The sequence below is a fragment of the Mobula hypostoma genome, chromosome 22, assembly GCF_963921235.1.
Source record: "Mobula hypostoma chromosome 22, sMobHyp1.1, whole genome shotgun sequence".
NCBI classification, from domain to species: domain Eukaryota; kingdom Metazoa; phylum Chordata; class Chondrichthyes; order Myliobatiformes; family Myliobatidae; genus Mobula; species Mobula hypostoma.
In genome coordinates, this window is record NC_086118.1 from 431551 (window position 1) to 446412 (window position 14862).

Sequence of the window (14862 nt, forward strand, 5' to 3'; positions counted from 1 at the left end):
GTGTAGATGACAAACAACAACAGATCCCTGTGGCACTCCACTAGTCTCAGGCCTCTGGTCAGAGAGGCAACTATCTATAACCACTCTGGCTTCTCCCATGAAGGCAATGTGGAGTCCAATTTATAGCCTCATCCTGAATGCCAGGCAAATGAACCTTCTTGACCAAGCTTCCTTGCGGGATCTCATCAGTGGACTTGCTAAAGTCCACATAGACAATAACCGCTGCCTTTCCTTGGTAACCTCCTCAGAAAACTCTGCAAGATTGGTTAGACGTGACCGTTCTACACACAATGCCCTGTTGACTATCCCTAATCAGTCCCTGTCTATTCAAACACTTGTATATTCAGTTCCTGAGAATAATTTCCAAGAACTTGTTCAATACTGACATCAAGCTCACCAGCCTGAAAAGGCTTATTCTTAGAGCCTTTCTTAAAGAACCTCATTAGCCATCCTCCAATCCTCTGGCATCTCACCCATGGGCAAGGATGTTTTAAGTACCTCTGCTAGGGACCCTGCAATTTCTGCACTAGTCTCCCACAAGGTCCAAGGAGCACCTTGTCAAATCTTGAGGTATTATCCACCCAATTTGCCTCAAGTCAGCAAACTCCTTCTGCTCTGTAATCTGTATACATTGTTGGTGTTTTGTCTCAGTTCTCTGACTGTCCACCCCCCCCCCCCAGTAAATACAGATGCAAAAAAATGTTCCAGATCTCCACATTTCTTTCAGCTCCATGCATAGATGGCCACACTGATCTTCAAGAGAATCAATCTTATCTCTTACTAAACTTTTGCTCAAAATATAACCAAGAAGCCCTTGGGATTATCCTTCTCCTTCTCTGTTAGAGCAGCCTCAAGCTTTCTTTTAGTCCAGTTGAGTAATTTTATATAGGTCAGCACATCATCATGGGCCAAAGAGCCCATACTGGGCTGCATGTTCTATGAAACATATCATTGGGAGGACCACATTAATATTTGACATAAAAATTACACAAGGTATGTGAAGCTGTTGAATAACCTTATTTGGAGATTTAATGTTTTTGAAAATCATAGAATTTTTAAAATTATAGACTAGGTGTTTTGTTACATTAAATTAAGTTTTTCCACTTATGAGACACGTGCTTTGTTAGTTTCTATATGATAATGAATTGTTACTTAGTTAGTTGAAGATGGGTGGGTATCCTATCCCTCAAGATGGTTCTCCAGCCACTTTGAATCTAATGCTCTGCTTCTAATGCTTCAGCAAGAACTTGAAGAGAAGGAGAAGATAGCCATTGTTGAACATGTCCTTGATGAGGTGGTAGCCGGTGTGCACACTCCACAGCGTTCCCAATCTCCTCTTGGAATTTCACTCACTGAAGAAGAAATATTTAAGAAAAAGAACCCCAAGGTAAGGATTTGGTAGGAGAAAAATTAAAATCAATGGATTCAGGATAAGCAGGATTCGAAGAAGGAGTCTGAGAGTCTGAGTGGGAGTACCGAGAAAGAGATTTTTGAAATTTTCGTTATTTTTTTTCTCCAACGGCTTTCTGAGAGGCGGGACTGCGCAGGCGTGTGACGTAGGGCAGTGCAGCGCGGCAGATTTAAAAGGAACAGAGCCTCATAGAGCGGGCAGCGTAGTTTGCGGGCGGCGGAGTGAGCCGGGAGCAGAGTGAAGACTTAAGGGCTTCGGCTCACCGGGCTTAGGCGGAAGCGGGCGAGGCGAGGAAGGTTTGACATTCATTTTCTGTTGCTATTTGAGGAGAGGGGCATTATGACTGTGAGGGCAGTTTGCTGTTCTCGGTGTCGGATGTGGGAGGCCCTGGAGTCTCCAAGCCTCCCGGACGTCTACATCTGCGCCAAGTGCATCGAGATGCAGCTCCTAAGGGACCGCGTTACGGAACTGGAGCTGCAGCTCGATGACCTTCGTCTGGTCAGGGAGAGCGAGGAGGTGATAGAGAGGAGTGGAAGGCAGGTGGTCACGCCGGGGCCACGGGAGGCAGACAAGTGGGTCACGGTTAGGAGGGGGAAGGGGAAAAGGCAGGTGATGGGGAGTACCCCGGCGGCTGTGCCCCTTAACAACAGGTACTCCTGTTTGAGTACTGTTGGGGGGGACAGCTTACTCGGGGGAAGCGACAGTGGCCCTGCCTCCGGCACAGAGTCTGGCCCTGTAGCTCAGAAGGGTAGGGCAAGGAAGAGGAGGGCAGTTGTGATAGGGGACTCGATAGTAAGGGGGTCAGATAGGCGATTCTGTGGACGCAGTCCAGAGACTCGGATGGTAGTTTGCCTCCCTGGTGCCAGGGTCCGGGATATTTCTGATCGTGTCCAAGATATCCTGAAGTGGGAGGGTGAAGAGCCAGAGGTCCTGGTACATATAGGTACCAATGACATAGGTAGGAAAAGGGATGAGGTCCTGAAAGAAGAATATAGGGAGCTAGGAAGGGAGTTGAGAAAAAGGACCGCAAAGGTAGTAATCTCGGGATTACTGCCTGTGCCACGCGACAGTGAGAGTAGGAATGCGATGAGGTGGAGGATAAATGCGTGGCTGAGGGATTGGAGCAGGGGGCAGGGATTCAAGTTTTTGGATCATTGGGACCTCTTTTGGCGCAGGTGTGACCTGTACAAAAAGGACGGGTTACACTTAAATCCTAGGGGAACCAATATCCTGGCAGGGAGATTAGCGGGGGCTACTGAGGTGACTTTAAACTAGAATGGTTGGGGGGTGGGAATCAAATTAAAGAGGCTAGGCGTGAGGAGGTTAGTTCACAACAGAGGGATGGGAACCAGTGCAGAGAGACAGAGGGGTGTAAAGTGAGCGTAGAAGCAAAAAGTACAAAGGGGAAAAGTAAAAGTGGCAGGCCGACAAATCCAGGGCAAGCATTAAAAAGGACCACTTTTCAACATAATTGTATAAGGGCTAAGAGAGTTGTAAAAGAGCGCCTGAAGGCTTTATGTGTCAATGCAAGGAGCATTCGTAATAAGGTGGATGAATTGAAAGTGCAGATTGTTATTAATGATTATGATATAGTTGGGATCACAGAGACATGGCTCCAGGGTGACCAGGGATGGGAGCTCAACGTTCAGGGATATTCAATATTCAGGAGGGATAGACATGAAGGAAGGGGAGGTGGGGTGGCGTTGCTGGTTAAAAAAGAGATTAACGCAATAGAAAGGAAGGACATAAGCCGGGAAGATGTGGAATCGATATGGGTAGAGCTGCGTAACACTAAGGGGCAGAAGACGCTGGTGGGAGTTGTGTACAGGCCACCTAACAGTAGCAGTGAGGTCGGAGATGGTATTAAACAGGAAATTAGAAATGTGTGCAATAAAGGAACAGCAGTTATAATGGGTGACTTCAATCTACATGTAGACTGGGTGAACCAAATTGGTAAAGGTGCTGAGGAAGAGGATTTCTTGGAATGTATGCGGGATGGTTTTTTGAACCAACATGTCGAGGAACCGACTAGAGAGCAGGCTATTCTGGACTAGGTTTTGAGCAATGAGGAAGGGTTAATCAGCGATCTTGTCGTGAGAGGCCCCTTGGGTAAGAGTGACCATAATATGGTGGAATTCTTCATTAACATGGAGAGTGACGTAGTTAATTCAGAAACAAAGGTTCTGAACTTAAAGAGGGGTAACTTTGAAGGTATGAGACGTGAATTAGCTAAGATAGACTGGCAAATGACACTTAAAGGATTGACGGTGGATATGCAATGGCAAGCATTTAAAGGTTGCATGGATGAACTACAACAATTGTTCATCCCAGTTTGGCAAAAGAATAAATCAAGGAAGGTAGTGCACCCGTGGCTGACAAGAGAAATTAGGGTTAGTATCAATTCCAAAGAAGTAGCATACAAATTAGCCAGAGAAAGTGGCTCACCTGAGGACTGGGAGAAATTCAGAGTTCAGCAGAGGAGGACAAAGGGCTTAATTAGGAAGGGGAAAAAAGATTATGAGAGAAAACTGGCAGAGAACATAAAAACGGACTGTAAAAGCTTTTATAGATATGTAAAAAGGAAAAGACTGGTAAAGACAAATGTAGGTCCCCTGCAGACAGAAACAGGTGAATTGATTATGGGGAGCAAGGACATGGCAGACCAATTGAATAATTACTTTGGTTCTGTCTTCACTAAGGAGGACATAAATAATCTTCCAGAAATAGTAAGGGACAGAGGGTCCAGTGAGATGGAGGAACTGAGTGAAATACATGTTAGTAGGGAAGTGGTGTTCGGTAAATACAAGGGATTGAAGGCAGATAAATCCCCAGGGCCAGATGGTCTGCATCCTAGAGTGCTTAAGGAAGTAGCCCAAGAAATAGTGGATGCATTAGTGATAATTTTTCAAAACTCGTTAGATTCTGGACTTGTTCCTGAGGATTGGAGGGTGGCTAATGTAACCCCACTTTTTAAAAAAGGAGGGAGAGAGAAACCGGGGAATTATAGGCCGGTTAGCCTAACGTCGGTGGTGGGGAAACTGCTGGAGTCAGTTATCAAGGATGTGATAACAGCACATTTGGAAAGCGGTGAAATGATCGGACAAAGTCAGCATGGATTTGTGAAAGGAAAATCATGTCTGACGAATCTCATAGAATTTTTTGAGGATGTAACTAGTAGAGTGGATAGGGGAGAACCAGTGGATGTGGTATATTTGGATTTTCAAAAGGCTTTTGACAAGGTCCCACACAGGAGATTAGTGTGCAAACTTAAAGCACACGGTATTGGGGGTAAGGTATTGGTGTGGGTGGAGAATTGGTTAGCAGACAGGAAGCAAAGAGTGGGAATAAACGGGACCTTTTCAGAATGGCAGGCGGTGACTAGTGGGGTACCGCAAGGCTCAGTGCTGGGACCCCAGTTGTTTACAATATATATTAATGACTTGGATGAGGGAATTAAATGCAGCATCTCCAAGTTTGCGGATGACACGAAGCTGGGTGGCAGTGTTAGCAGTGAGGAGGATGCTCAGAGGATGCACCTTGGATAGGTTGGGTGAGTGGGCAAACTCATGGCAGATGCAATTTAATGTGGATAAATGTGAAGTTATCCACTTTGGTGGCAAAAATAGGAAAACAGATTATTATCTGAATGGTGGCCGATTAGGAAAAGGGGAGGTGCAACGAGACCTGGGTGTCATTATACACCAGTCATTGAAAGTGGGCATGCAGGTACAGCAGGCGGTGAAAAAGGCGAACGGTATGCTGGCATTTATAGCGAGAGGATTCGAGTACAGGAGCAGGGAGGTACTACTGCAGTTGTACAAGGCCTTGGTGAGACCACACCTGGAGTATTGTGTGCAGTTTTGGTCCCCTAATCTGAGGAAAGACATCTTTGCCATAGAGGGAGTACAAAGAAGGTTCACCAGATTGATTCCTGGGATGGCAGGTCTTTCATATGAAGAAAGACTGGATGAACTGGGCTTGTACTCGTTGGAATTTAGAAGATTGAGGGGGGATCTGATTGAAACGTATAAGATCCTAAAGGGATTGGACAGGCTAGATGCGGGAAGATTGTTCCCGATGTTGGGGAGGTCTAGAACGAGGGGTCACAGTTTGAGGATAGAGGGGAAGCCTTTTAGGACCGAGGTTAGGAAAAACTTCTTCACACAGAGAGTGGTGAATCTGTGGAATTCTCTGCCACAGCAAACTGTTGAGGCCAGTTCATTAGCTATGTTTAAAAGGAAGTTAGATATGGCCCTTGTGGCTACAGGGGTCAGGGGGTATGGAGGGAAGGCTGGGTTCTGCGTTGGATGATCAGCCATGATCATAATAAATGGCGGTGCAGGCTCGAAGGGCCGAATGGCCTACTCCTGCACCTATTTTCTATGTTTCTATGTTTCTATGATTTAACTTTCTTAACTTGTGAGTACAGAAACTTCCAATCATAAATAAAGGGTATTCAGAAGAACCAGCACAAACTATCAGGAATCATAAGATTTTTAAAAACGACTCTGCCCCAGCACCCCCCCCCCCAATGGCACTTACCTGGAAATGGGAATGGAACTTGTTTACTATTGTCACATATATTGAGGTATAATGAAAAGCTCGTCTTTCATACTGTTCAAACAGATCAATACATTACACAGTGCATTAAGGTAATGAGAGGTAAAATAATAACAATGCAGAATAAAGTGCAACGGCTACAATACCCAAGCCAGAAATGGAGATGTTATGATGTGGCCCTTGCATGCTGAGTTTCACTGGCATGGTCCAAGGGGTGACTGGGCCCAAAGTGCATCATCCTGCTCTCCTTCAGCCAAATCAGACTGGCAGCTGATGTGTTGCCAACTGTGAAACGTACAAGATATTCATAGTCTTTGAAGTGACTCTAACATTCAAAGTCATTAAAAAAACTATAATATTGAAGTGCTTAAAATTTGAGATTTTTAAAATGTTAGATACATTTAACCAAAAGCATTAAAGCACTAATCTAATCCTTTTTAAATCCTTTGCTGCTTAAATCCTTTTCTCACTTTGAAGTCAGTGAGATCTTGCTATTGGATTCAGGAGGCAACCTCTTCAATTGCAGCAAAATTGGTCTCGCAGGTCAGCCTTTTGAATTTGCCAGTGCTGCCTGATGGTCCGGGACCTACGTCAGTTACAGTGGCTGAATGTGAATAGTGCCTTTCAAGCCTTCCAGCAAATGCTGGCACAATACACCCACACGTCCATGCATATTGCCGCCTTTGCAGCTACTTTGAGCCTTTTCTAATATTTCTAATAGCTAGTATGTTGTCGTGAACAGATAAAGGTCAGAGCACGACAGCACTAGAACAGGCCTCTGCCCATCTAACCCATACTGAACTGTTACTCTGCCTAGTCCCAGCAACCCACACACCCTCTGCACCCCTCCCATCCATGTACTTATTCAAACTTCACTTTGATTTCGCAATTGAACCCACATCCGCAACTTTTGCTGGCAGCTCATTCCACCATTCTGATTGAAGTTGTTCCTCCTCAGATTCCCCGTAAATATTTCACTTCTTATGCTTATCTCATGTCCTCTAGTTCTAGTATCACACAACCTCAGCGGAAGAAGCCTGCTTGCATTTGCCTTATCTATATGCCTCTATTTTTGTACACCTCTATCAAATGGCTGTCATCATTATGACCCCTTGTTCTGCTGTGAGGAAAAGTTTATGGCTGTCCACTCTATTAATGCCTCTTATTTTGTACACCTCAATCAAGTCCCCTCTATTCCTCCCACATTCCAAAGAGAGAAGCCCAGCTCACATAACCCATGTTCATAAGACATAACCTTTAGTCCAGGTAGCATCCAGGTAAATCTCTTCTGCAACCCCTCTAAAGCTTCCACAACTTTCCTCTAATGGAGGTAACTAGAACTGAACACAACATTCTAGGTGTGCTCTAGCCAGGGTTTTATAGGCTGCAACATTATCCTGTGGCTCTTGAACTCAATCCCCAGACTAATAAAGGCCAACACACCATATGCCTTCTTAACAACCCTATGAACTTGCACAGCAACTATGAGGGATCTATGGACATCAAGATCTCTGTTCCTCCACACTGCCAAGAATCCTGCCATTAACCTACCACAGCTCCACCTGCCTTAATGTCATCTGTAAACTTTGTCATTTATCAAAATCACAAAGGAGGATCCCAGAACAGATCCCTGTGGAGCACTACTGGTCACCAAGCCCCAGGCAGAATACACTCCACCTACTTGGTGGAACTTAGGGAGTTATATAGAGACCTCTGAACAGTAGCCAGGATGTGGGCTACAAATTAAAATGTGAGATAGAAAAGGCATGTCAAAAGGGCAACGTTATGATAGTCATGGGGATTTCAATATTCAGGTGAATTGGCAAAAATCAGGTTGGTGCTGGATCCCAAGAGGGAAAACTTGGAGAATGGCTACAAGATGGCTTTTCAGAGCAGCTTGTGGTTGAGGACACAAGGGGATTAGCTATTCTGAATTGGGTCTTGTATAATGAACCGGATTTGATTAGGGAGCTCAAGGTAAAGGAACCCTTAGGAGCCAGTGATCATCATATGATAGAATTCACCCTACAATTTGAGGGGGAGAAGCTTAAAAAAAAATCAGATGTCAGTATTACAGTGGAGTAAAGGGAATTAAAAAGGGATGAGAAGGGAGTTGGCCAAAGTTACTTGAAAGGGGACACTAGCAAGGATGACAATAGAACAACATTAGCTAGAGTTTTGGGAGCAATTTGGAAATTACAGGATAGGTACATCCCAAAGACTAGTGGAGTATTCTAAAGGGAGGATGAGGCATCATGGCTGACAATTCAAAAAGAGGATATATATATTGGGAAGCTTTTAAAAAACCTGACAGAAGGCAAATATAAAAGCCATAAGAAGGGAAAAGATGAATGACGAAGGTAAGCTAGCCAATAATATTAGAGAATACCAAAAAGATTTATCAGAGTAGGTAGGTGAGAGTAGATATTGGACCACTGGAAAATGACTTTGGAGAGCTAGTAATGGGGACAAGAAAATGGTGGATGAACTGATAAGTACTTTCTGTCAGTCTTCACCATGTAAGACACTAGCTATATGCCAGAAGTTCAAGAGTGTGAAAGGGCAAAAGTGAATGCAGTTCCTGTGATGAGGGAGAAGGTGCTTGGGAAGCTGAAAGGTCTGAGGGTAGATAAATCTGAGAGATAGCTGAAGAAATTATGGAGGCATTAGTAATGATCTTTCAAGAGTTAGTAGATTCTGGTATGGTTCCAGAGGCCTAGAAAATTACAAATGTCACGCCACTCTTCAAGAACGGAGAAAGGAAATTATAGGCCAGTTAGCATGGCTTCAGTGGTTGGGAAGATGTTAGAGTCAATTGTTAAGGATGAGTTCGAGGTACTTGAAGGCATATGATAAAATGGGCCAAAGTCACAAGGGGAAAATGGTGCCTAACTAACCTGTTGGAATTCTTTGAGGAAATAACAAGCTGGGTAGACAAAGGAGACAAAGTGGATGTTGTGTACTTATTTTTTCATGAGGCCTTTGAGAAGATGCCACATGGCAAGATAAGAGCCTGTGGTATTACAGGAAAGATACTAGCATGTGTAAAGCATTGGCTTATTGACAGGAGACAAAGACTGGGAATAAAGGGAGCCTTTTCTGATTGGCTGCCAGTGATTAGTCATATTCCACTGGGGTCAGTGTTCTGACTGCTTCTTGTTATATTGTATATCAGTACTTGGATGCCGGAATTGATAGCTTTGTGGCCAGGTTTGCGGACGATACAAAGATAGGTGGAGGGACAGGTAGTGTGGAGGAAGCAGGGAGGCTGAAGAACTTGGACAAATTAGAAAAATGGACAAGTAGTGGCAGATGGAAAACGGTGCTGAGAAATGTATGGTCATGCACTTTGGTAGAAGGAATAGAAGCATAGACTACTTTCTAAATGGGGAGAAAGTTCAAAAATCCAAGATTCCCTAAAGGTTAACTTGTGGATTAAGTTGGTTATGAGGAAGGCAAAGGCAATGTTAGCATTCATTTCATAGTCATACTTTATCGATCCCGAGGGAAATTGGTTTTCGTTACAGTTGCACCAACCAAGAATAGAGTATAAATATAACAATATAAAACCATAAATAATTAAATAGTAATATGTAAATTATGCCAGGAAATAAGTCCAGGACCAGCCTATTGGCTCAGGGTGTCTGACCCTCCAAGGAAGGAGTTGTAAAGTTTGATGGCCACAGGCAGGAATGACTTCCTATGACGCTCTGTGTTGCATCTCAGTGGAATGAGTCTCTGGCTGAATGTACTCCTGTGCCCAACCAGTACATTATGTAGTGAATGGGAGACATTGTCCAAGATGGCATGCAACTTAGACAGCATCCTCTTTTCAGACACCACCGTCAGAGAGTCCAGTTCCATCCCCACAACATCACTGGCCTTACGAATGAGTTTGTTGATTCTGTTGGTGTCTGCTACCCTCAGCCTGCTGCCCCAGCACACAACAGCAAACATGATAGCACTGGCCACCACAGACTCGTAGAACATCCTCAGCATCGTCCGACAAATTTGATTAGAATAGGATTTGATTAGAATATAAAAGCAAGATGCAATGCTGAGGCTTTATAAGGCACTCGTTAGGACTAACGGTGTATTGTGAGTAGTTTTGCGTCCCTTATTTAAGAAAGGATGTGCTAACAGTTGAGGGGGTTCAGAGGAGGTTCACGAGAATGATTCCAGTAATGAAAGGGTTATCATACAAGGAGCACCTATATTCACTGGAATTCAGAAGAACGAGGTGGGGGTGGGGTGGAATCTCATTGAAACCTATCAAATGATGAAAGACCCAGATGTAGAGGATATGGAAAGGATGTTTCCTGTAGTGGGCATTTCTAGAATCGGAGGTCAGTGTCTCAGAATAGAATGAAGATGAGGAGGAATTTCTGTGGCCAGAGCATGTTGATTCTGTGGAATTTGTTGCTACAGGCATCTGTGGAGGCCAGGTCACTGGGTGTAATTAAGGAGGAGGTTGATAGGTTATTGATTTGTCAGGGTGTGAAAGGATACAGCGAGAAGGCAGGAGAATGGGGTTAAGAGGAAAGTGGATGAGCCATGATGAAATGGCAGAGAAAACTGAATGGCCTATTTTCACACCTGTGTCTTATGGCATTGTGGTCTTGCCCTCTGCTTTCTATGGGCAAGCCAGTTCTGGATCCACTCAGCCAAGTTTCCCTGCTCCTGATGGCTGCTAATTTTCTGTATGAGCCTACCATGGGGAACCTTATGAAACACATTACTGAATCAGAAAATTTGCAGATGACACTAAAATTGGGGGTGTGGTAGACGGTTTAAAAAAAATCATCAAAACTTGCAGCAGAATCTTGACCAACTAGGAAAATGAGCTGAAAGATGGCAGATGGAATTTAATGCAAAAAAGTGTGAGGTGTTGTACTTTGGTAGAACCAACCAGGGTAGGTCTTACACAATTAGTATTTGAGCATTGAGGAGTATGATAGAACAGAGGAATCTGGAAATACAGATCCATAATTCCTTGAAAGTGGCATCACAGTAGCAGAGTGGTTAGCAAAACACCCGGATGCAATTCCCACCTCTGCAAGGAGTTTATATGTTCTCCCTGTGACAGCATGTGTGTTCCCCAGCAGCTCCAGTTTCCTCCCAAAGGCATACTGGTTGGTCATTGTGAAATGTCCTGTGATTAGGCTAGGATTAAATCAGGGGATTGCTGGGCACCATGGTTCAAAAGGCCAGAACAGTCTATTCCACACTGGATCTCTATAAATACATACATAAATAAATAGCATCATAAGGAAAGCTTTTGGAATAATTACTCACCCCATTCAAGTCAGCATTTAGTAGATGCACCTTTGGCAGCAATTATGAGTGTTTTTTCACCAGTGGCTTTCTCTCTGCCTCTCTCCCATAAAGCTGTAAATGTTTAAGCACACAAGCTGTAAATGTTTAAGCACACAGGCAAAAGTTGTTGAATACACAGTCTCTCCCATTTCAGCCACTAAAGCTTGTAATTCATCCAGAGTTGTCATAGGTCTTCATAGTGTAGTTTTTACCAGGATACCTTCCAGATACAGGGGTATTTTTACTACAATCAATTGAAACACCCTGACTGCACACAGGTGATCTCCATTTAACTAATTATGTGACTTCTAAAACCACTTGGCTGCACCAGTGAGGATTTGTTGTGACACATCAAAAGGGAGTGAATACTTATGCAATCAATTATTTTGTGTTTTATATTTGTAATTAATTTAGATCAGTTTGTGGAGATCTGTTTTCACTTCGACACGAAAAAAGCCATATGAACGACCATGATTCAATGTTGTAAAACAATAAAACATGAAAATTTCCGGGGTTGGGGGGTGAATACTTTTTATAGGCACTGCAGGTACCAGTGACAGAGGTAGGAAGAGGGACAAGGTTCTGCAAAGTGAGTTCAGGGAGTTCGGTGCTAAGTTAAAGGGCCAGACATCCAAGAATGCTACTTGTGCCAAATTTAGTTTTAAATTTAGATAACTTTGTAGAGATCTGTTATAAAACATGAAAACTTCCATGAGGGGTGAATACTTTTTATCGGCACTGTACATGGATGGGGGGGTGTATGGAGGGCTATGGTCCGATGCGAGTCAGTGGGACTAGGCGGATTAATAGTCCAAGGGGCCTTTCTGTGCTGTAGTGTTCTATGACTGTAAAATCCATATACACTACATCTACTGCTCTACCTTCATCTGTGTTCTTTGTCACATCCTCAAAGAATTCAATCACGTTTATTTGGCATGACCTGCCCCTCACAAATTCACGCTATCTCTGTCAGACTATGCTCCTTCAAATGCTCATAAATCTTGCACCTAAGAATCTTCTCCAATAATTTGCCCACCTCTGAAGTAAGACTCACTGCTCTATAATTCCCAGGATTATCTTTACTCCCTTTCCTGAACAAAGGAATAATACTTGCCACCCTCCAGTTATCTGGTACTACTCTTGCGAGGACACTAAAATCATTGCCAAGAGTAGAGCAATCTTTTCCCTCACTTCTCATAGTAACCTGAGGTACGTATATCCTGTCAGGCCCCAGGGATTTGCCCATGTTAATGTTTTACAAATGTTCCAGCACATCCTCTTGTTCATAATTCAACATAACTTGATTAGTAAGGGTGTCAAGGGTCTTGTCACAAACTTTTAGCAATCTGAGCTCAATTCTGACTCTGGGCACTCTTACATTCTCCCTGTGGCCATGAGAGATTTCCCAGGTTCTGTGGTTTTCTACACCATTCGAAAGATATTTTGGGTTGGTAGTTTAATTGACTGCTGCAATTGTTTGGTGATGGGAGAAGCAGGGCTTGTGGGAACGAACAGGTTGCAAGGAGGTTACATATATTAGTATATAATATATTGTTTGTCATATATATTAATGATCTGGGTGATGGGGTGGTAAATTGGATTAGTAAGTATGCAGATGATACTAAGATAGGTGGCGTTGTGGATAATGAAGTAGGTTTCCAAAGCTTGCAGAGAGATTTAGGACAGTTAGAAGAGTGGGCTGAAAGATGGCAGATGGACTTTAATGCTGAAAAATGTGAGGTGCTACATTTTGGTAGGACTAATCAAAATAGGACATACATGGTAAATGGTAGGGCATTGAAGAATGCTGTAGAACAGAGGGATCTAGGAATAATGGCGCATAGTTCCCTGAAGGTGGAGTCTCATGTGGATAGGGTGGTGAAGAAAGCTTTTGGTATGCTGGCCTTTATTAATCAGAGCATTGAGTATAGGAGTTGGGATGTAATGTTGAAATTGTATAAAGCATTGGTAAGGCCAAATTTGGAGTATTGGTACAGTTCTGGTCACCGAATTATAGGAAAGATGTTAATAAAATTGAGAGAGTACAGAGGAGATTTACTAAAATGTTACCTGGGTTTCATCTCCTAAATTACAGAGAAAGGTTAAACAGATTAGGTCTTTATTCTTTGGAGCATAGAAGGTTGAGGGGGGACTAGAAGGGCCGAGATGGCCTGTTTCCGTGCTGTAATTGTTATATGGTTATATGGAGGTAAGTGAGAGAACAGGATTGTTGAGAGTGCTGTAATAAGTAAAAGTTCATCATCACAATAACTAACTTTGCTCATTCTGCGACTTTCACTGCACAAGGGCAGTTGCTGGGGAATTTAGCTGATTATTAATTAATTATTTTCTCCTCTGTAGCTGCACTACAGGTATGAAATAGTACAAAGTCTTAAGGAATTATGGAACGAGTGCTTTGTGAAAAGAAAGGGTGAAAAAGAAGCCGAAGGTGAAAGCCAGCATGGAGATGTGAACATTCCTTCTATCAAGAAACCCTCCAAGGGCGCAGTCTATTCCCCCAGCATGAGTTTTCAGCGTTCAGAACCTGTGGAGAATGTTAAGGCCCCTGATGAGGACTTACCATTCAAAGTTCAAACTGTTGAGTCAGAACCCCAGTGGGATCTATCAGTTATTTCTTTTAGACAGGTACAATTTTTTTGTCGTTATTGTGAATTGGCAGTGATTTTGATTTAAGTACAATATGATATAACCTTCTATATAGAGCTTAGGAATGTTATGACAGCTCTTCTAATTTATTCTGTGAAAGTGGTAGTTGGGATTTGCTTGCCCTGAGGTTTTGGTATTATCGGCCAAAAGAGGAAGGGGTGGTGATGATGGTTAGACTATTGGGACTATTGGCAGTTCAGCAGCATTTTGAGATTCCCAGCCAATGCTTTATCCTAGATTCCCACAGTCGTGATTTGTGAGCAGCCTATGTCTCTGAATGGTTTTACAGTATTATATTTTCATCTTTCTCCCTTCAAAGCAATGGAGGCTGCTGTAAGCATTATGCGACAGTCCTCCTTCTCTGATATTATAATCAAGAACAGCAATAATGCACATGCCTTATTTGCTACAGTTGATAAGCACACACATCCCCTTGTATCAGTAGCACCTGAACTTCTATCTACAAAGTCATGTAGCGATCTTGCGTTCTTTTTTACTGACAAAATTCAGAAGATTAGACATGCTCTCAGTGCCTGCGTCAGGACAGAAGTTAATGTCATCCTACCATTCACTTAGAACTAATTTAGTTAAGATGACACAATTTAAATCGATTGACTATAAAGCTCTAGAGGAAATTGTACTACACCTGAAATCCTCCTCCTGTTCCCTTGACATTTTACCTACAACCTTTTTTAAAAATGTTTTTAGTTGCATGTCACCAGACATTCTTCAAAAAGTCAGCGCTTTTCTTCTATCAGGCTGCCTCCCAAAAAGCCTGAAAACTGCGATTATTGAGCCCCTTTTAAAAAAGACTACAGGCCTAATAACTACAGGCCTAATAACTACAGGCCTAATAACTACAGGCCTATATCAAACTTACCATGTTTAAGTAAAATCATTGAATTGCT

At 43.1% G+C, this 14862-nt stretch overlaps 1 protein-coding gene across 5 annotated transcripts in view; it reads left to right on the top strand.

Annotated features, from left to right (window-relative positions):
- Positions 1 to 14862, top strand: part of mycbpap (mycbp associated protein) — a 163303-nt gene that overhangs the window by 89567 nt on the left and 58874 nt on the right. For all 5 annotated transcript variants that reach the window (XM_063030719.1, XM_063030720.1, XM_063030718.1 and 2 more), the window contains 2 exons: positions 1241 to 1387; positions 13649 to 13933. In XM_063030719.1, the coding sequence (XP_062886789.1) occupies positions 1241 to 1387; positions 13649 to 13933 (432 nt within the window). The remainder of the gene's footprint in view (positions 1 to 1240; positions 1388 to 13648; positions 13934 to 14862) is intronic.